This window comes from Stylophora pistillata, chromosome 2, assembly GCF_964205215.1.
Source record: "Stylophora pistillata chromosome 2, jaStyPist1.2, whole genome shotgun sequence".
In the NCBI taxonomy this organism is placed as follows: Eukaryota; Metazoa; Cnidaria; class Anthozoa; order Scleractinia; family Pocilloporidae; genus Stylophora; species Stylophora pistillata.
The window spans coordinates 48,623,940-48,643,019 of record NC_142520.1 but is presented as its reverse complement, the minus strand read 5'-3'; the positions used below and the strand labels follow the sequence as shown (position 1 = coordinate 48,643,019).

The following is a 19,080-nucleotide window of genomic DNA, read 5'->3' as shown; positions in this document are numbered from 1 at the left end:
CAGGTTTTCTCCCATCGCGCGGGCGAGGAGTTGAATTGAAGTTACGAAAAAAGATGGCGGACCATATGTTATTTTCCTGACGACGAAGAGTCGGAATGGCTGGCGAATATTGATTCAAGTTTATTAGATAAATCGAATGAAGCAGTTAGACGACAATGAAATCTCTTTCCCAATTCCGTTCCGCTTCGCATACTTCTATCACCCAGTCCCCGTCAGTAAATAGCGCGAATATCCGCCCGTACTGGAATAATAACTTGCAGGCGTGTTGGCAAAACGTTTTGTTCTTTGCATTTTGATACGGCACAACTCGTAAAGGTACTCAGCAATCCCTCACAACAAAATGTTTATCACCTTCGAGACCACACCCATTTTGAAAACTATATACATTTTTGCGTCGGGTCAGGCCTCTGGGCTCTTACTTTTGTGACGCGATTACAGAAAAATCAATAACGGTTTACTTTACATCTTGCCTGTACATTTTCTTTATTATATCAGTTGCACAGCTCAAATTTTTATAAACAAGTCGTATCTTGCAACTGTTGAGTTTGTTAATTAGAAGAGCTGTTCATTCGAATTCCTTGAAGCTACGATGGACCCTACAAAGAAACCTCCGCAAAATGCTCAAGCGATGCTTTTCGCAGAGGTTCTTCGGTTCTTTGTTTCATTTCAATTCCACCGATTGTTACGCTGTTCTTGAGGATGGAGGCGATCGACAAGCGAACGGAATTGGATGAACTGCGTATTTTAGCTGTTGAAAGTCATATGAAGATGACGAACGAAGCAGATGAATCGAAGATGTCGAGAGCGAGCCGAAAACGTTCACGGGTAAGCATAAAACCATTGACTTTGATCCAAACGACTTTGAAGTTTGATGTGAATCAGCTGAACTTCTACAATTCGATTCCCTGCGAGACAGAATATGAAATGTAAAAACATGCGTTTATTCATGAGCTCCAAAATTTTTGCTATGCATTATGAACGTTTTGATATTATGTAGTCAAACGAAAAGCCTCATCATTTTGCCTAGATGAATAGGTTGGTATTTGCTGTACAGTGGGCTCATAATCTTCACTTATATACCTGTAAGTCTGATCAAGACTAGAAAACGTGGCGAGAACGGGAAAGAGTTTTGGATATAACTTGTGATACGTGAAAAGGCCAAATATTTGCACGTGAGTGAGTTTTACAAAGGGATAGAGGGGATCCTCCAAACGGGAAGATCAAGTCGGCTGATAAGATCTAACAGTTCCTTTCTTGTAATACTTCCCTTTTTCATGTAAATAAAAATGACATACAACTGAGTGGCCAAATTACGGCAAATAAAGGTTATCCGTTTAATTCTCCCAGCAAACGGAGCTCACCCCTAGTAATGCACAGTGTACAGCACTAGGTTATTGGTAAGCGAGCAAGAGGCATAAATTGCGTTAATTGTATTATAACTAGAATATAACATTGCAGACAATTCTAAGGGGTAAGCATATACATGACTTGAAAAAACTCTTTTTTTATACTTCATGATCAGTGAACTGTGATTCGCTGAGATGGGACTGTCTCCATGGTCCAGAATGAGATATCGAGAGAGGATTGCTCCAATTAAGTGGTTATGAGCTGATAAACTCAGAAAATGAATTACTAAAGTATGTTAAGGCTGTTGAATGCTTAACCAAGTTCGCTAAATACCTAAAGAAATAAATACATTCCAAATCACACGTAAGGGACCAGTCGCCTGGGGGGTGTGGGGGGGGGGGAAGGGGGTGGGAAAGTCGGAGGAGTTTAATTTGTTGTGTTACAATTAAGTTTTATCGGTTTCTTAAGTATTTTAATTATCCCCTTGTTGGCAGTCAATTTTCTATATTCCCCCGTACACACTCTGTGAACGACCACGTACTGCTCTCCCCTTTTTGTTCCCCCTGAAAACCACGTGATCCCACAAAATCAACCGACCCCACCTCAGGCGATGACTAAGGATTGGTTTCTGGCGTAAGCTTGGAGGTACTCTGTCTGATACTAATGCTCCGAATCAACAGGGTACAAAGGTCACATGTTGGGTCATACACGTGTTCAGCTAACACAGGTTTCGGAAGTCTGAAGGCTTTCAGCACTTTACCTGTAAAAGGTATGGATATAAGTTGCCAACTTTTACGTTTTTTAGGATGTTCTTTTTTAACACCAGTATAGACATTAATTTGTAAATCAAATACACATTTTTGTCTTTCCACAGTGAGCCGTTGACCTTGAGCGTGTTTAGATAGCAATTTAACTCCTTTGATGCTGATCACTTGGAGAGAGATTATGTTTACTTGATAAACTCAAAAGAGTATGATAGGTTTGAGTTGTATGTCCTTACTATTTTCAAAGCTAAATTTTTTTTTCTACTACATGATACCGAAGTTGTTGCCGACGGCTGCCATTGATCACATGATGTTATTAATCATATGTCGGTTTTTGTATCGATTTTATTCTGCTATCAGAGCCACCGGCCACTGTCAAGAAACTACCACCTTTCGTTAAGTCTCTGTTGTTAAGCTGTGGGCTTTCCTTGTCCTAGGGTCGAATGGTCTCGCGCTCGTCACGAGCACTCTGCTGGTACATCACTGGCTTTAAAAATTCAACCCTGCGGTAAACAACAGTGACGGAAAGTATGTCTGTCGCGCGCAAGAAACCTCTTTAGATTAGCAGAAAAGACAACAGAAGTAGTTGTGAAGGGGAAATTTGTTGACATATTGGATAATTTGATTTTCCTTTAATCCACTTACATGAAATTCATTGCATGTTAATTATAGAGACCAAGGCATATCTGTCGCGCAAGAAACCGCTTCGAGTTAGCTGAAAGAACCGCGTCAATAGTTTTATGAAAGGTGTCATATGTATTTTAATTTTATAGGCGGTTATTCCAGCTAGCTTACACTCATTGCATATCAGTTCAAGAAGCAAAATCTGCTATGGCGGCAACATCAATCAGTGGCAGATCTAGGGGGGGGGCACGGGAGGGGCACGCCTCCACTCCCCCACCCACCTTATTTTGGGTAAATATAAACGAAGAGAGAAGAAAAGCCGGCAGGTGAACACATACAGACAAAAACGGCCTCCCCTTAGCTAAAGGTCTGGATCTGCCACCGCCAATAACCTACAAGCATTGATCTCAACTGTTCAGAACTCCAACAATTAAGAAGAAACAGCTATTGCATAGTTAGGCGTTCTTTTAAATAAAGATTTACAAGCGTACGCTTGTCTGTGAATCTCATGATCCTTCCTGTATGTAACATCTCGAGGCTCAAAATAATATTAATTTTGTAACACCGACCAACAAACAAATGAGCAATCAACTGGCTCCCTGCCCATAACAAGAGTAGCTGGTCAGCATCTCCGTAAAAAAATGAAAAATTTTAAGCTTAATAAAGAAAGAAAATCATTTCGTAATTATTGCCTCCTTTTTCTTGGTCAATTATTCATAACTGCTTTTTATTAATTTTAAAGGAATTCCTGTGAATAAATTTTTAAGAGAAAGATGTTGAAACGTTCCGAAAGCTACGAGAATCGGTAAATTTTGGGTTAGTGATCAGTGTATTGGAAACTGTAAGGTTCAATGTGGCGGACAGTACAAGTCAACAGACGGCTTTCAGCAGTCTGAGTGCAGTGGAGACATCCAAAGCGCCAACAAGATCGGCTTCTGGTGTGACTGGGACACTGGTGATGGATCAGTGATGATGATTGGTGAAGGAGGAAGTAGCTTTAAACGTGCAGATCGTGGGATTGGAATCACAGAAACTGCCGCTGCTTCGTTTGTTGACCAGAGTGGCCGTGCGCTACATCCCAGTCCTACTCACTGAATTAATTAATCCGTTAAAAATAATCAGGCCTTTATTTTTCAAAATTAGTCTAGAACTGAAGAACTTTGTAGAGGATGACTTGTGGTCCCAGTCAAATCAGTAATAGCGCATTTTTCCGTCTCGTAGCAAAGATAAAATAACTTATCATCAGCCCATACGCAACACTAAGATCCTTGAATATCTTTAGATCTTTACTGGGAACAAAAATTGATTGCCGTTAGAAATTTTATGCGAAAATGAAAGTCAGCAAAATTAATTTTTCAGGCTCATAGCTCATCTATACAAGGAGATGTGAACTATTCATTAACGGTTGGTGATATTATGGCATACATATGCATATATTTGTATTACTTCGGTTTTCGTCTCGTAGCAAAGCTAGAATAACTTGATTTTATTACACGACTCGGGTAGTCAGAGGGCCAATAACTAAAATCAACCAATCAAAATGCTCTATTGCCGGTCAGTATTCTCTCAGTATTGGACCGGGCAGTGTCCCGAATGGTCCCGAATGATACCGCACTTGTGTCCCTTTGAACCTCAGTCGTATAATAAATCTCTTATTAACCAAGCTTGCTCGGGACCGTACTGGAAGAATATCGGCCCTCGGTCTTTTTTGTACGGACCTCGGTCCGTACTGTCAAGACCTCGGGCCGATATTCTCCCAGTACGGCCCTCGCGCTTGGTTAATAAGATATATAAATATGATCCAAGCCCCACTGCTATGATCTCGACGTTCTAAGGTCTCGCAGGCGACAACTTGAATAGCCACTGATACAAACGTATTCGTCAAAGTTAATGTCAGCAGAATTTATTATTTTAAATCTGACTCAAAACTCATCTTTTCAAGGAGACGTGAAGTGTTCATTAATGATTTTTTAGTGATTTGAGACTTAATGTGAAAACTATTTTTGATATCTTAATCAGTTATTTGACCAACAAATTGTAAAAATGATATCGAAAACGAAACTATTTTTTAAAGGACGGGTAAAAGATGATAATTAGTCTGCGAAAAAGTCGGCAAACATGAAAATTAAATCCTAACAACTGGTTTTGTCGAATAAAATCAGGCTTGAATATCCATGGCATTAGAAATATTAAACCAGAGTAATGCAGTGAATTGGAATGATCATAAGTTGCCTAGATCTGGACTCCATTAACAGTCTGGTTGCAGTTGCAGACCTTCTTCTGGTTGGTTAGATCATAGGATTTCTGATCTATCATCCATTCCGCTCGGTAGCCCTATTCCTACCAATCACGTAGCTCCATTTTCTGCCTGAGAATCTTGGACAGTGGATAATTGAAAACCATAGCTTTGTCCTTGAATCCTTGAACTAAGAGTTTTTTTTCCCAGTGGCCGTAAATGAGTATTGTTTATTAAACTCACGCGGTGATCTTTCAGACGTATACAATACCAGTTTATCGCAGGGATAATAGATTGGCGAGATGTTTTGTGAAACCAGACGTGGCCATGACTTTTAAGATTGGCAATCGTCCCCAGTGAAGTCGCTATATTTTCCAAACGACTACGATGTTTCTTTTCAAGCTCGAACCTACACCATTTCTTTTTTCTCTTTTGGTGTTTGGTCTTTCACAAGCGAGCTACAATGTTACTATCCTGATTTTTCACGACGCACTTTATAATAACAGCATCGATGAGAAAATTCATCACATGTTTCAACTGGATCATTTCCCACGAACATCTCAAGTGATAAACTTGACTTGGTTAAAGACCAATGTAGCTCGAATTGAACGCAGAAAAGTGGGAGTCCTAGGTACTTTACATTTCCTACAAAGTCATTATAGGTTATTGGATGGAGTCATTTTTCACGAGGTCAAGAAGGATTCGGTTTCTTTCTCTTCACTCTTGAAAATTTTGAGCATCCCAACATTTGGTCTTTTTCAGGATCAGGACGTTTTCTTAACTCAGGTACAAAACATAAACTATCGTCTTAAAATTTAATGAATACATGAAAGCAAGCACGATATTATTTTTCTTTAATGTTTCCAGTACGATTCTAACTCAACTAAAATATCGAACGAAACGGTAATATAAGCATGGATGCCTGTTTCTATGAATTTTTAATCAGCGCTCTTTTGTGCGGATAAATGTAATACAATTTGACGGCGAAGTTTTTAATTGTTGAGCTGAGAAAAAATTGCGGTTGAAATATGACGAATCAAAAAAAGTTTTTGGAAATCTCAAGCCTTCTAAACTTGATGGTGAGACTCCAATTGTTCGATCTTGACGCTGAAGTTAAGGTGTCCCTTGCGTCGCAAAACTTTTCAAAATTTGGCGGGGCTCTTTTGAGATATTTTTCCATTCAATTGATTCTTGAAATGTTTCCTTTATTTCAGGAAAATCCTGGTGATTTTATCAAAGATGCCTTCCCTTCGATTTCCAGTTATGTTACTTCAGTGCAAAAAATAATTATGAAACAACGATGGCAGACTTTCTGTTTTGTGTTTTCTGCCGATTACGAGGGGAAAATATTTGCTGATGGTATGTTTTACTACGCTTCTAAGGCGAAATGGAAAATACTTAAAACACTATGGCTGGTAGACGACGCGATTGAGAATAGCACAAAATCTGACCTTCGAGAAGTAATTGCCCAAGAAAGCGATGCTGTGATTATGCACAGCAGGCTAAGCCACTACGACCATGCGCAGTTCTTTGAGATAGTTGAAAAGGTAGCAGACAAAAAGCAGCGGACGACTGTTTGGATAATAACAGAGATGACCAGCCATTTGACAACGAGTCCTCAAGCGATTACTCCAGGAATGTTGAAAGTAACGCTCAAACGTCCAGGGAAATATCGAGACGGCGTTGTTTATGAAAACAGTCTTCGAGATGCCATGTCGTTGTTTCAACTTTCCTTTGAAGAAAGTGTCACAAAATGCATTGAACATTCAAACCTGGAGGACTGCATGAAAGAAGGCAAGCGCGAGACATTAAGGAGTGTCGCTGGAAGGTAGCCATTTGAATTTTTTTTTGAAAATTACCGACTTGAATCAACCAGTCCTGTTTTTAGTTAACAGATTTAAAATCATCTTTATCATCTAATTATGTAAAATTATCGATGTCCTTAAGCTACTTCGCGAAACTTGGAGTTATTTTTTTCTTAATGAGCTAATTTACCTGTGAAGTGACACACATTTCAACATATTGGCGTAGTAAGATAGAGAGGCACAAACATAGAAATAATAATCCCTAAGGAAACCAGAATGTTTAAGGATGAAAAAGATGGACGCGGATCGCGAATGAATCGTTAATGATTACTTTTAGTTTCATTATTTTCTCTCACGGCAAAGATAGACAAGCGTTGTGCTGTTTCTCACCGCAGATTTACGCTGAATTATGTTTTTGAATTTCCATGGTTAGACACCTGGCTAAGAGTGCGTTGTCAGGTGCAAGCATTCTCCTCGATGATCAAGAATCTATAGAAAATACAACAGCCTTTACAGTTTGGAATTTGAAAAAGGATATAGCTGGCACGAAGAAATGGTCTCGTACAGGCATGGGAACAGCTACTGGCCTAGCCATGGACAGATTTATAGCTCCAAACGGGAAACCTATAGAGCCCATTTCTAAGCCACCTAGACCAGTTGTCCACGTGGCTGTGAACGAATACCCACCATTTGTCTATAAAGATGACCCTTTAGGAGCCGAGGAGTGTCTTGGAAGGTCCGTTCCCTGTTACAAATATAACCAGGGGAACTATTTGGCAGATTCTGCACCACAAAAATTTTGCTGTTTCGGGATCTCAATAGACTTCTTATCGTTTCTGCAGCAAGACCTTAATTTTGATGCAGACATTTATTTTGCACCCGATGGACAGTTCGGAGTAGTGAATGAAAGTGATGGTTCTTGGAATGGAATCGTTGAGGAGTTAATCACCAGAAAGGCGATGCTGTCATTGGAAATGGGCTTGAACAGACGTCGAGCAGAGGTGATCAGTTTTGCTCATCCCACACTTCTCCTGGAGCTTGGTATTCTCGTGAACAAGAATGAACCTGAAGGTACAAATCTGTGGTTTCTTTGCCCCTCATTTTTGACATCACTTTATTGAATTCGTCGGTAAAAAGTCGTAAAAAGATGGGCAAGAGGCCCGCGTATTTCGTGTATTGCCTGAATTGTTTTGGTTTAGTGTGCGTGCAGTTAATGAGCATGTTATCGAGAAGCAGAACCTGATGAAGTGGTAAAGTGGATTCTCTAAGACTTTGGATTGCAGCATTCTTCTTGCATTCTAATTCTTCCACAATTTTACTCCTTTTTTCGATTGGTTTCCTCAAATAGTATTTCCTCGTAAAGTAGCATGAGGTCAAAGGTGGGCATAAAATCTGTTGGTTACGTGGTTGAGCCTATTGGGGGCAGGTAAAGTAACCTTTCATCATATCATTAAGATATTTTTTGTCCACTGTTTACCAGTAATCAATCAAAACCATTGGTTGAAGCCGTTCCACGCACGTCTATGGCTGACTCTGATGGCAACTGCCTGTATAGTCTTCATTGTGGTTTGGTGGTTGGACAGGAAAAGTCCACAGGGATATCGTCACATGCTGAAAGACAGTGACGAAGACGGATTCACACTACTCGGTATACACTATATGTTGGCTATATCTCAAATTCTTGGGTCTTCTTGGATGATTAAGTCCAGGTTAACGCGGTTGGAGCCTCTCTCTGTTTGGAAACTTGCGAGGGTTATGGCCCCCCTTTAGGTGTCTAAATGATCTACGGATCACCTTTTATGACAGGACGGAAAATGCGTGCACTGTAAGGACCTCCCATTTTCCCATACAAAGCCCGCTTAGAAAAATTTTTCTAAGGCTTTGTATCGGACAACCAGAGGTACTTACAGCGCACACGTTTTCCGTCCTGTCATGTACCAACACAACTGTCAAGTGTCCTCTGAAGCATTTTTCAAAGTCCCCATTCACTTTATTAAAAGCTGAAAGCAATTTTTCCCAACGAAGAAAATTATCGGTAAGGACTGCAGATTAAACAAAATATTCAGATTTTTTTTCGCATGCTTTTTGACAAGATTCCATCAGTTATGTGGGTGGAGTGACATTCGGAAAACACATTGGGCCAGAGAAAACTCCTCGAAGTACCAGTTCAAGGCTAGTGTCTTGTATATACTCCTTTCTTGCTCTTATCTTGATCAACTCGTACTGCGCTAACCTGACGGCATTCCTTGTGGAAGAGAAGGTTGACCTTCCAATAACTGGCGTTGAAGATTCTAAGGTAAGATTTCATAACTGTAATATTTGAAATGGACTAAATGGCTGACTGATTGACAGGTTACAGACTTCCAAAGCCACTAACATGAGTGGCTACTTAGCTGACAGACTGATCGACTGATCCATCGACTGACAAATCGTCTGTCCCTTCATCCTCGCCACCGACTTACTGCATTACTTAATTACTTCATTGAGTTATTTCTTTGTTAGTAATTATTTCAGCTCTGAAGCTACACTTAGTTTACATGGTAGCCTGTGTAAACAATGACAAGGGAAGACCACAAAACTGGGAGCGACGTTCCCTATAAAGTCTTTGCGAGAAGTGCTTGGGTTTGGGTTCTTTAATTTCTTCCGCTAACCAGTGAGAAGAAGATGCAGGAGACGGGGCCCACGGTTTAGCATCCTTAATCCGGAGTCTAGAACGTCTAACCCTTTTCAGATGTCACAGCAAAGGAAGCAAATTCTTATTATTTTCAGAATCGGACTGTTTGTGCCGGGTCTTGAACGGCTTGGACCCTGAACCTCCCTCACGGCAGTCCGGTGCTGAAACAACTTCCAAGAAATAGGGTTTTAATCTGAGTCACCTTTCAAGACGAAAAAGAAAATTAACTAAACTGCTCTCTAGGTTTGGTTTGTCCCAACTGATCTGACTTACTATTTATATTTGCATACTTCTGATTTTAGCTCATCTCAGAACCTGTCTCGTTTATGGTTGGGGCGGTGCAAGGTTCAAATGAAGAAGACTATTTCAGGCATCACGTTAACCCATCATTCCGTAAAATTTATGAGGTAAACCTGGAAAAGAACAGATTGAAAAGTCTAGAATCAGGTGTAACACTGCTGAGAAAAAGGTAAGGATCTACATCTCATCATATCTGTCATAGATTTCGAAGGATGAGAAAAGTTTTGGTATTAAAAAGTAAGAGTACAAGATTTGGGTTTCAACAATCCTTACAACAGAAAGTCCGTCCAGCTTGTTTTATATTTCTGTACAACATTCGTAACGTTGTTTCCTTTCAAACCATCTCTTAATTGTCCAATTTTCAAGTTTCTGATTCAGAGAAGCGACAGTTAAATTGGTGTTTTGTGCGTTTTCGCTTATCATCAGCACGAGTTTCAGGAAAATCAGTTATAAACAACTATTTATGAATCACGTGATTTTCTCTAGATCTCTTTCACTTAGTTTTTGACATATTAATTTCCTTTCTTCGCTTGTACAAAGATAGTAGCTTTTCTCTCTTTCTTCCTTTTACTTTTCATTCCATAGTTTCATTACTTACTTCAATCACAATTCGTGCATAATTGAGTTTGTCACATAAATACTTTCCTTTCAGAATTATTCAAGGATTGGTTGGAGATTACTCAGCTCTGAGAAAAATCGTTAACTCCGACAGGAACTGTAGTTTCAGTTTAATAAAAGATCCCACCTTTAAATCAGGATACGGTTTCGCGCTTCCTAAGGACTCCCCCTGGGTGCAAGATGTTTCTCTTTCCGTCCTTAAACATCAAGAGAATGGGACAGTCAAATCGATCGAGGATCGATGGTTTCCCATGAGCGCTTGTATTGAAATCAAACCTCGACCGTTAGATCCAATCGATTTTTCCAGTCTTTTCTGGGTTGTGCTTACCGTCATGGCATTCTCAGTGCTTGCTCTTCTCGCGGAAATACTTATCGTGTTTACCTTAATTAAGTGTAGCAAGATGCTAGGGCCCTTTGGAAGGCTCCTGAAGAGATTTCTATTTGATGTAAAGAAAGGAGAAGAGGATTTGCTTACCATCCATTATTCCGGAAAGCGAAAGGCCAGTAATTATAATATCACAAACGGACCTTTCACCTTCCAGAACCAAGAGTTTGTGGAAGAGTATGACTTGTAAAGAAGTTTCGCTTCCAAGCGATAGTTTTGTGTGGAACTTCCGACTTTCTTCCCCCAAGTACAATTAGCTTCCACAATCTCCCGTTCAGAAAATTGTCTGAGTTAACCTTTAATTTAAGAAGATGAAAGCAATCTGGTTGCCTGATCGATGGGCTAAAACTCCGAACGTCAGCTTCGAAATTCTTCACGGTGTCCAATTCATACTATCAACTCAGTTGACGAAACCGAATTATCTTGACCGACTGACTAACTGACTTGTTGGCTAGCCAGCTGACCGACCGACATATCGACTGTCTGACCGACTCACTCATCAGTAAGTAAACTCTTTATATATACTTATCAGCACTAAAAGAATACTAGTCTAACCAAGATGTCCAAGGACAAATAAGAATCGAAACTGACTGTGCGACTCTTCGCTCTGACGAAGGGCTAACGCTCGAAACGTCAGCTTTTTAACTCGTTACGGTGGCCAATTTACTCTTTCGACTTAGTTGATATAACCTATTACCCCCACCGACGCAGCACCAAAGTTTTTTTTTTAGAAACTTTCACCCTTTGTTCGACTGATAGACTGACTGACTGACTGACTGACACAGACAGACAGAAAGACAGAGACAGAAAGACAGAGACAGACAGAAAGACAGACAGACAGACAGACAGACAGAAAGACAGCCAGCCAGCCAGAAAGACAGACAGATAGAAAGACAGACACACAGACAGACAGAAAGAAAGACAGACAGACAGACAGACAGACAGACAGACAGAAAGACTGGCGGACAGGCAGACAGACTGACTAACCGGCTGACTAACCGTCTAAGTGACTGAATGACATATACTTATTAGACATAAATAGCAGACAATGACTTACTTCAAAGCTTTATTAATTCATTTAAAACCTCTCGCAGAGTGAACTGACATTTAAGTAGCCAGATACTTCGTACTGGCTAAAAAAATCACTCATTAAATAAACTGCTGATCAACAGCTGTAACACTGTCGTTTAATACAAAATTTTCCCTAAACTGCAATAGGGGTTAAGAATTTTTAATTTTACTTTTACAACTTTTTTGTGTGAAATATTACGTAATAATTCAAAAAGAGCGAGCCAAAGAGGAAAACTCGATGTAATATTATTGCCTTGACTCCTAAATTTTCGCTCTATCTCGACAAAATGAACTCTTTCAAAAGATTCAGGACAATCAAGACAGCCTATCCGCCTAAAAGGGTGAATCCATGAGCATTGCCAGCGACCATATCTGTTTCTTGAAACAAACAAAAGCGAATGCACTGACGTTCAACTCTGAGAAATGCATAGTTAGCAGACTGTTTACAGCGTAAATACAACAATATGGCTGCGGAAGCAATTTTCAAACGAATTGCAAAAATCACCCGTGATTGCATCGGTTTTCAATTTCATTTGCTCTGTAATTGATCAGGAAAACAAGCCCAAGACTCTCAGCCAATTAGATTACAAACTGAAACTAACCAGGAATTATTCCCTTGCGTTTTCTCGTTCTTTGGGGAGTTCATTGTTTCTTGTTGTTGTTCCTGCTTCTTTTTGTTCACTTTGAGTTCTTTGTGAACCCATCTCATTCCTTTGGATTTGATTTTACAACTCTCCATCAAAATCGCTTCATGACGCCGTATGACTGCACTCTAATAACTTGCTATTTTCACCCGTGCGTAAGAACTAAACAAAAACACTTTAAATATCTGGCTCTCTTTTGGCGCTTATGAAAACAGTGTTTTGAACGTACTGACGTTCTGTGTTACTGAACGTACTGTGTTACTCAATGAACTGTGTTACTCAATGAACTGTATATGATTTAAATAACATGCTTCAACTGCTTTCTCTTTTATCAAATAAACAATAACGTCATAACAAATAAATACCTTACTAAACAATTCAGTGAGATATACGCAAAACTTGAAAATAAATAAGAAATTAAATATACAAAATTTTATAGTGCCAACGGCAATACTTTCTTACATCTAAAAGAAAAATTCTGCTCGTAAAACATTTTTCTAGAATTCTCATCGCAAACTCTACTTGTAACAGGATAAATTGACAATTTGCAACATTCTTATCACCAATACACTGAAAGTACTGAAAACAGAAATAACATCTTCACCAGCCGTGGGAGGGTGAAATTAGGGACCTTAAGAAGCCACGACGGCGACGCCAAGAAAGACTTCGATTAAAAAAATTAATTTCTGCTCTTAGTTAGAATTTCAAAAATGGCTGCAGGAGCTTACTGTCTCATATAGCGCCACAGCTCAACTTCAGCATGACTTATAAAGTAGCCGTTGAGTTCCAAATGGAAATTAAAATAATTTGCCGTCGCGGTTTCGGTTCGCAGACGCCGCAAATTTTGGCGATTTCACATTGTTTTGCATAGGACGGCTAAGAAATGTACAAAATTTCAAAACGCACGTGCTGAGCTATTGTTCTGCCAATTAGATCTCTTGTTTTTCCACGTCCTCGTTGCCGTCGCCGTCGTGGTTTCTTGAGGTCCCTATTATATTCGTACATTTCGCATAATGTACTTGTTATGATTTAATTAACCAGTAGTGCATTACGTATGTAATAAATTCCCAGGAACGACCTAGTTATTACTGTGTTGTGTCAATTTAATAATCTATTTGTACAATTTATTTTTAGAACAATGTGTTACGTCTTTGAAAAGAGATATTCAAGCCCTAACTTGGAGATAAAAGAACCTATTCAGTTATTTTAATTTTATTTCTAGCTTTAATTGGAGTCTGTATACACGAATTGAGTACGACTTATCCAAAAACAAAATGTGTCAACACTTAATTTGAAAGTATGTAAGCGTTATGTGCTAATATTATCACTTAAGTGCGTGCACAATTCTCTTGGCCGAAATATCGTCGAATCTCAGTTAAGAAAGACACATGACAGTTGTGTGACAAAATGCGACTTATAATTTCATCCTAGGTTGTCACGCAACGGATGATAGAGCTAATACACATCTCATTACTGTTTGAATTTCTCCAGCTGTGGATCTGAATGCGCCAGCACAAACACCAGGTCTGTTTGCTGAAGTACAAAGTTGTATGGCGGCGAGCAAATCACATACCGTTTGGCGGACGGAATTCCAATGTTAATCTTGTTACTGTCACGGAAGCGGAAGAGACCGAGGCAGATCATAGACGAGGACTGCAAGGCGTGCAAAAATAAATCGCCAAACTTGCCACCATCCTGAAAAGAAACACGAAATGATTACATACAAATTAACAGCAAATCAAAGCCATTACACAAGCTGCTTCCCATAGATGTCTATGATATCCACAGGGATTGAGGCTCGAGCCCAGGATCCAAAACAGCAGCATTACGCTCTGCCATTCAAGCTAACCGAGGGGAAGTCATGAAATGAAAAAGACTTACCCCGAACTGCGCCAATGGACCATCAAACAGCGATATCTGCACAATTTTACAACGGCTTCTGGTGTCTGCTGTCTGTGCAGCGTCCAAACCTCCTTTCAGCTCGTCTCCCTCAGCGATATGTTCTTCTAGAAACTGATTCACTCCACCGGTTACCAGATTCCGCACGAGCGTTAGCACGTCCGGGTTGAAGTAGCTCTGCGACAAAAATAGGTGATTAAAATCCACATTCTCTTTAGTTAAACCAAGAGGAAAGGTCACGGAGAAAAAGGCAATGGAAAGTCGCGGCAATCCTAATCTTCGCAACTATCATTTGGCGAACTGCACTTGAACATTTCTCAGTTTCTTCTCAGCTACTTACCGCGCTCATCAACGAATCCAGCATGGAGACAGTAAAAGCTGTACCACAAGCGAACGGCTGGGTAAGATAGAGTTCAAGGTCGTCATCGTCCTCGTCATCAATGTCTAGGTACTGCACACTCTGATCAAAAGCTAAAGAAAATCGAACAAAGTCGCACACATATTAGACAGATTGTAAATCTTGACGCTTTCTACTCAAGTACCCTTTCGTGCTTCCATATCACCAGCTCACAAAGCCTAACACGATCCACATAAATATTACATCTTTTTCGAAAAGTTTAACCTAAAAAGCGAAAAACGATCCACGACAACGCATAAAGGTTAGATTGGTAATGGTTATAGTAAGGAAGAAACGGCGCAACACTCTTGACAAAAAGTATTGGAAAGTGTTGCCCTCGAGACTGCACAGCAATAAGAGGCGAAAAAAAACCAACAAACGAAAAAGACAAGTGCCATCCTTGAACTGATGCGGCATCGTCAAGTCTACAAATTTAATAAGCGCCTCTTGTCAGTTCAGTAAACTATGGACTCACTCCTTCTCTCAACTTTCACTAGATCATCGCACTTTACTCCAGAGCAATTTTTCAAGTTTTCTGATAGTTTGCTGTTACACATTCGCATTCGAGAACGGAGATCCCAACTACTTATACCCTCTCTGTGCCCTGCTGATGTTTGCATCCCATTCTCTTACAGAAAGGTGCCCCTACCAGGAAAACTAGTTAAGGCTTGAAAGCACTTACCAACTTCTGTGATAATAGGGACATTGCACCCATAAGCTGAGCCTCTTCTCTCCACCTGTGGTGGCTCGTGAAACTCGAGACCCGCAAAAGCGTTCCTTGTATTCTCGCTCAGCATTCCAACTGCGTCGTCAAACGACATAGCTTTTAGATTCAATGACGCTAAAATCGATTCCTTGTCGGCCAGTTTCGGGTCGTCGGTTTTTCTAGCCGTGGAAGGCGACAAGAAAACCACCATGTCCGCCAAGTTTGCATTGACAGCCCGAAGATCTGCTCGGCAAAATGGAGACCCCTGAAACACGAGACAGAAATTTGTAGCTGTAAACTCATTTTGAATAGAAGTGAGTCTTACGTCTCGAGCCTTAAGGCTCATTACTACTACTATATATCCTGGTCACCGAGGCATTTAGCGAGTTAAAGCATTGCTTCTCCCTCTGGATCGTTTACTACACCGTAACAGTCAGGATGCCGAGTGAGCTCACAGGTACCTATTTATGGTCCAGGGTAGCATGCAGTAAAGGCGTCGTTTTGTCACATGTCAATCACAAGGGAAGTGCTTCCTACATTCGACATTACAGAAAGGTCGGATTTTACACACCTCGACACGAAGAGAATCCGCGCTATTTTTCTTTTGTGAGTGAGAAAGCATAGTTCTAGAAGACATGGCTAGCACTTCTAAAAAGAACTAAACGGTCCTTTTCGGGTGATTTTTCTTGAAACTGAAATTTTCTTTTATTCTAAGATTCTCCGAGTAGTTCATTCGGGCGCTTTACGAGACGATTTAAGGGTCCGAAAAGTTTCTGCGTCATTTGAAAACCGTGCACGCGTGTTTTCCTGTTTTACTTTTGTAATGCGTGTAAATCATTCGACGAGTGTTGCTTGAACATTAGTGCGTCACGTATACTCACCGGAAGAACAAAGACATCCTCAAAATTGCACAGCTGATACCACTGAAATTAGACAACGAAACATACAAAATTATGACATGAGTAGACCACGAGGCACTGAATCATTTTCACGTCCATTTATTTTTAATCATGCCGGAAGGGCTGAGAAAGGAGGAACCAGTAAAAACCACAAACATCAATTGGAAAAAGTATACAAAAAAAAGCACTTTTAAAATCTAAAAGTTTAATTGCAGTTACGATTGGCTTGAGTTTTGTATCTGATTGTACGAGAAGGTGGCGCGAAAATTCCCAACCAATCACAGGGCTCTAACCAATTAGAACGTCCGCCAATGTACTCAAAGCAACATCCACATCAAAAAAGCCGTTCGTTACATAACACCTACCTCTCTCGCCATGTACTCCTTATTTCCAAGAAAGACGATTTTCTTCAGTTTCGATTGCAGCAGATTACTAGCTCTCAATGGTATGGCCTGGGAGGTAACATGAAACGTAAAATGGTCAAACATCAATAAAATAGGTCTCACTTCTCGCGAGAAAATTGTACAAAAAAATAGAAGCCTGGGAATATCCTGGAGTCTAGAGAAGGAAACGAGGAGTACTGCTCCTCCAAATGGACCGCGACGCAAATCCACTCCAGGTCCTCCCTTTTCGATTCAAAAGCATTTATTAACAGCTTTCCAATAGTCCATTTTAGAATTGTGTGCTTGGTTGCAGCGCCTTTTAATAGGAGTGAGGCTAGGGGTGACCTTGTTATGATACAAACCTTGCTGCCTTTCAAATGTAAATCACTTTGTTATCATGCTTACTAGATACAGATCTCTATCACGACAAGGTCACCTTCAGCCTCACTCCAAATCGAAGGCTTGGCAACTAAGTACACAACTATAAAATGGCCTATTCCCTGTGAGAGAAAAAGTGTCTTAATCAAGAACTGGTCAACTCACCAATGGTCTCAACCCCAAAAGCGGGGCGTTTTCTTCGTTGAAAACACAAACAAGTATATGGTGCGAGAAAACGATATTCATAGCATCCTCTCGGGTCTGTTGAGGAAAAAAGAACAAGCTAAAACACTGTAACTCAAGAAATAGCTCCCTGGCGGCCTTAACGAGAGTGGTTGTTTGGGGCTGCGTCGGTGGGGGTAACGAAATAATTTGGATATATCAACAAAGTTGAAATGGTAAATTGGCCACCGTAAAAATCTTGAACAAAAGCTCATCTTTCAAACCGGCAGTCTAAATCCCACAGGGATAATCGAACGCTTTTCATTCCACTAATTTATTCTTGTTTTTCTCGTTGCCATGTTCCCACCAATAACGTAGCTCCATTTTCTGCCTTTAAAAGCTCACACAACCCACAATTCCTCTATTCGCTCCGACGAAGGGCTAACGCTCGAAACGTCAGCTTTTGTAATCGTTACGGTGGCCAATTTGCTATTTCAACTTTGTCGATATATCCAAATTATTAACGAGAGTGGGTTCTGTAGAAAAGCAAAGCACAATCTTAGGACTCAGCCAACCTGAATCTCAGAGTACATGGGTAATCCTAAAAAAAAGAGGAGCTTTGAAAAGCATTTAACTCTTTCCCTCGCAAAGGTGGCCATAAGCCGAAAAACAAGTTCTCCTTACAATGTGAATAAATTTTCAAGCAGAGAGGAGATGAAGGAAAAAAGTATCGCTTAAGGGACAACTTTTATGATCTGACACCAAATTTACCGGAAAAGTGAAGCAGACAAGGCGGTCAATTGATAACTGTACCCTGGGAATGAGAGGTTTGAGAAAAATGGGGGGGGGGGAGGGGGGACATGACACACCAGTCCCTCTTTGTTTCTCCTGGTTTACGTTTCGTTTTATTCTTTCAAACATACCAGCAAAACATCCTCAAATCGCGTCGGCTGGCACCAATAAAACGTCCCTGAGATGTCAAAACAAGGCCTCTTTTCACCATCATTCGCTTGTTGCTCTTTTATGCTGAACACAAAAGTGAGAGAAGTATATTAGCAAAACCCTTTCTTGGGATTTCACTGTCAAACAACACCTTCCTTTGCACAGGTAACCTCATAGCGATATCTTTCGAGGCTGCTGTATATCCAACGCTGTGCTCTAAGAAAATGAGAAGGGAGTCCACTGCTCTGAAACTTTGAAACACAGGGTGCCCAGCGAATGATGGGATATCTCTCTGCCAACAGAGGGGGAAAACACGAGTGAACAAGTCGCGGTTGGTTTAAATTTTTCTCTGACTGGTTGGAAGAGATGCGTGAGTTTTCTAGACCAATAGGAAGGCAGTGTAGAGCTAAACCAATGCAATCCCAGAATACTTTAACAAAAGCTACTTACGCTTTAAGTTTGTGTAGAACTTTATAGGTTCCCTGCCTTGCTTCTCCCCCTTGTTTGGTTGCTAAACTGAAGGACAGTCTCGGGTCGACTGCTCTGACTTAAAATGCGAAAAGAAACACTACCTTTAATTTCATTATTGCAATAATTTCACTAGACAGTGCCATAAATAACGGAATAAAACTTTATCACACTATCTTTACAAAAATTTATTTTAACAGGAAAAAAGCTAACTTCATTTAAATTGCAAATTGAATGCTACAGAAGACAAAAAGTCCTCATTTAAAATCACAGCAGTTTGTAATCCTGTTACAGCTCTTTCAAGAAGGATTTCAAACAACTTATAAAAATGCCAAACTGATCGCTTCCGAAGAAATAGAAATTCTCAGCTTTGATGTA

At 40.2% G+C, this 19,080-nt stretch overlaps 2 protein-coding genes across 2 annotated transcripts in view; one reads left to right on the top strand and one right to left on the bottom strand.

The window, feature by feature from the left end:
• Window positions 1-699: 699 nt before the first annotated feature.
• LOC148740011 (glutamate receptor ionotropic, NMDA 2B-like) lies at window positions 700-12,524 on the top strand. Its single transcript, XM_088749625.1, has 7 exons — window positions 700-825; window positions 6,186-6,799; window positions 7,210-7,847; window positions 8,257-8,424; window positions 8,870-9,072; window positions 9,753-9,919; window positions 10,403-12,524. Exons 1-7 carry the CDS (start codon window positions 700-702, stop codon window positions 10,941-10,943), a joined length of 2,457 nt encoding a protein of 818 aa, XP_088605751.1. The 3' UTR covers window positions 10,944-12,524.
• The window catches only part of LOC148740010 (calcium-activated potassium channel slowpoke-like), a 22,670-nt gene continuing 15,396 nt past the window's right edge, over window positions 11,807-19,080 (bottom strand). The window contains exons 5-13 of the mRNA XM_088749623.1: window positions 18,685-18,781; window positions 18,216-18,318; window positions 17,296-17,391; window positions 16,735-16,821; window positions 16,352-16,393; window positions 15,447-15,735; window positions 14,708-14,838; window positions 14,350-14,544; window positions 11,807-14,163 (exon numbers count right to left, since the gene is read on the bottom strand). Coding sequence (XP_088605749.1) covers window positions 13,939-14,163; window positions 14,350-14,544; window positions 14,708-14,838; window positions 15,447-15,735; window positions 16,352-16,393; window positions 16,735-16,821; window positions 17,296-17,391; window positions 18,216-18,318; window positions 18,685-18,781 — 1,265 coding nt within the window. The 3' untranslated portion in view covers window positions 11,807-13,938. The remainder of the gene's footprint in view (window positions 14,164-14,349; window positions 14,545-14,707; window positions 14,839-15,446; window positions 15,736-16,351; window positions 16,394-16,734; window positions 16,822-17,295; window positions 17,392-18,215; window positions 18,319-18,684; window positions 18,782-19,080) is intronic.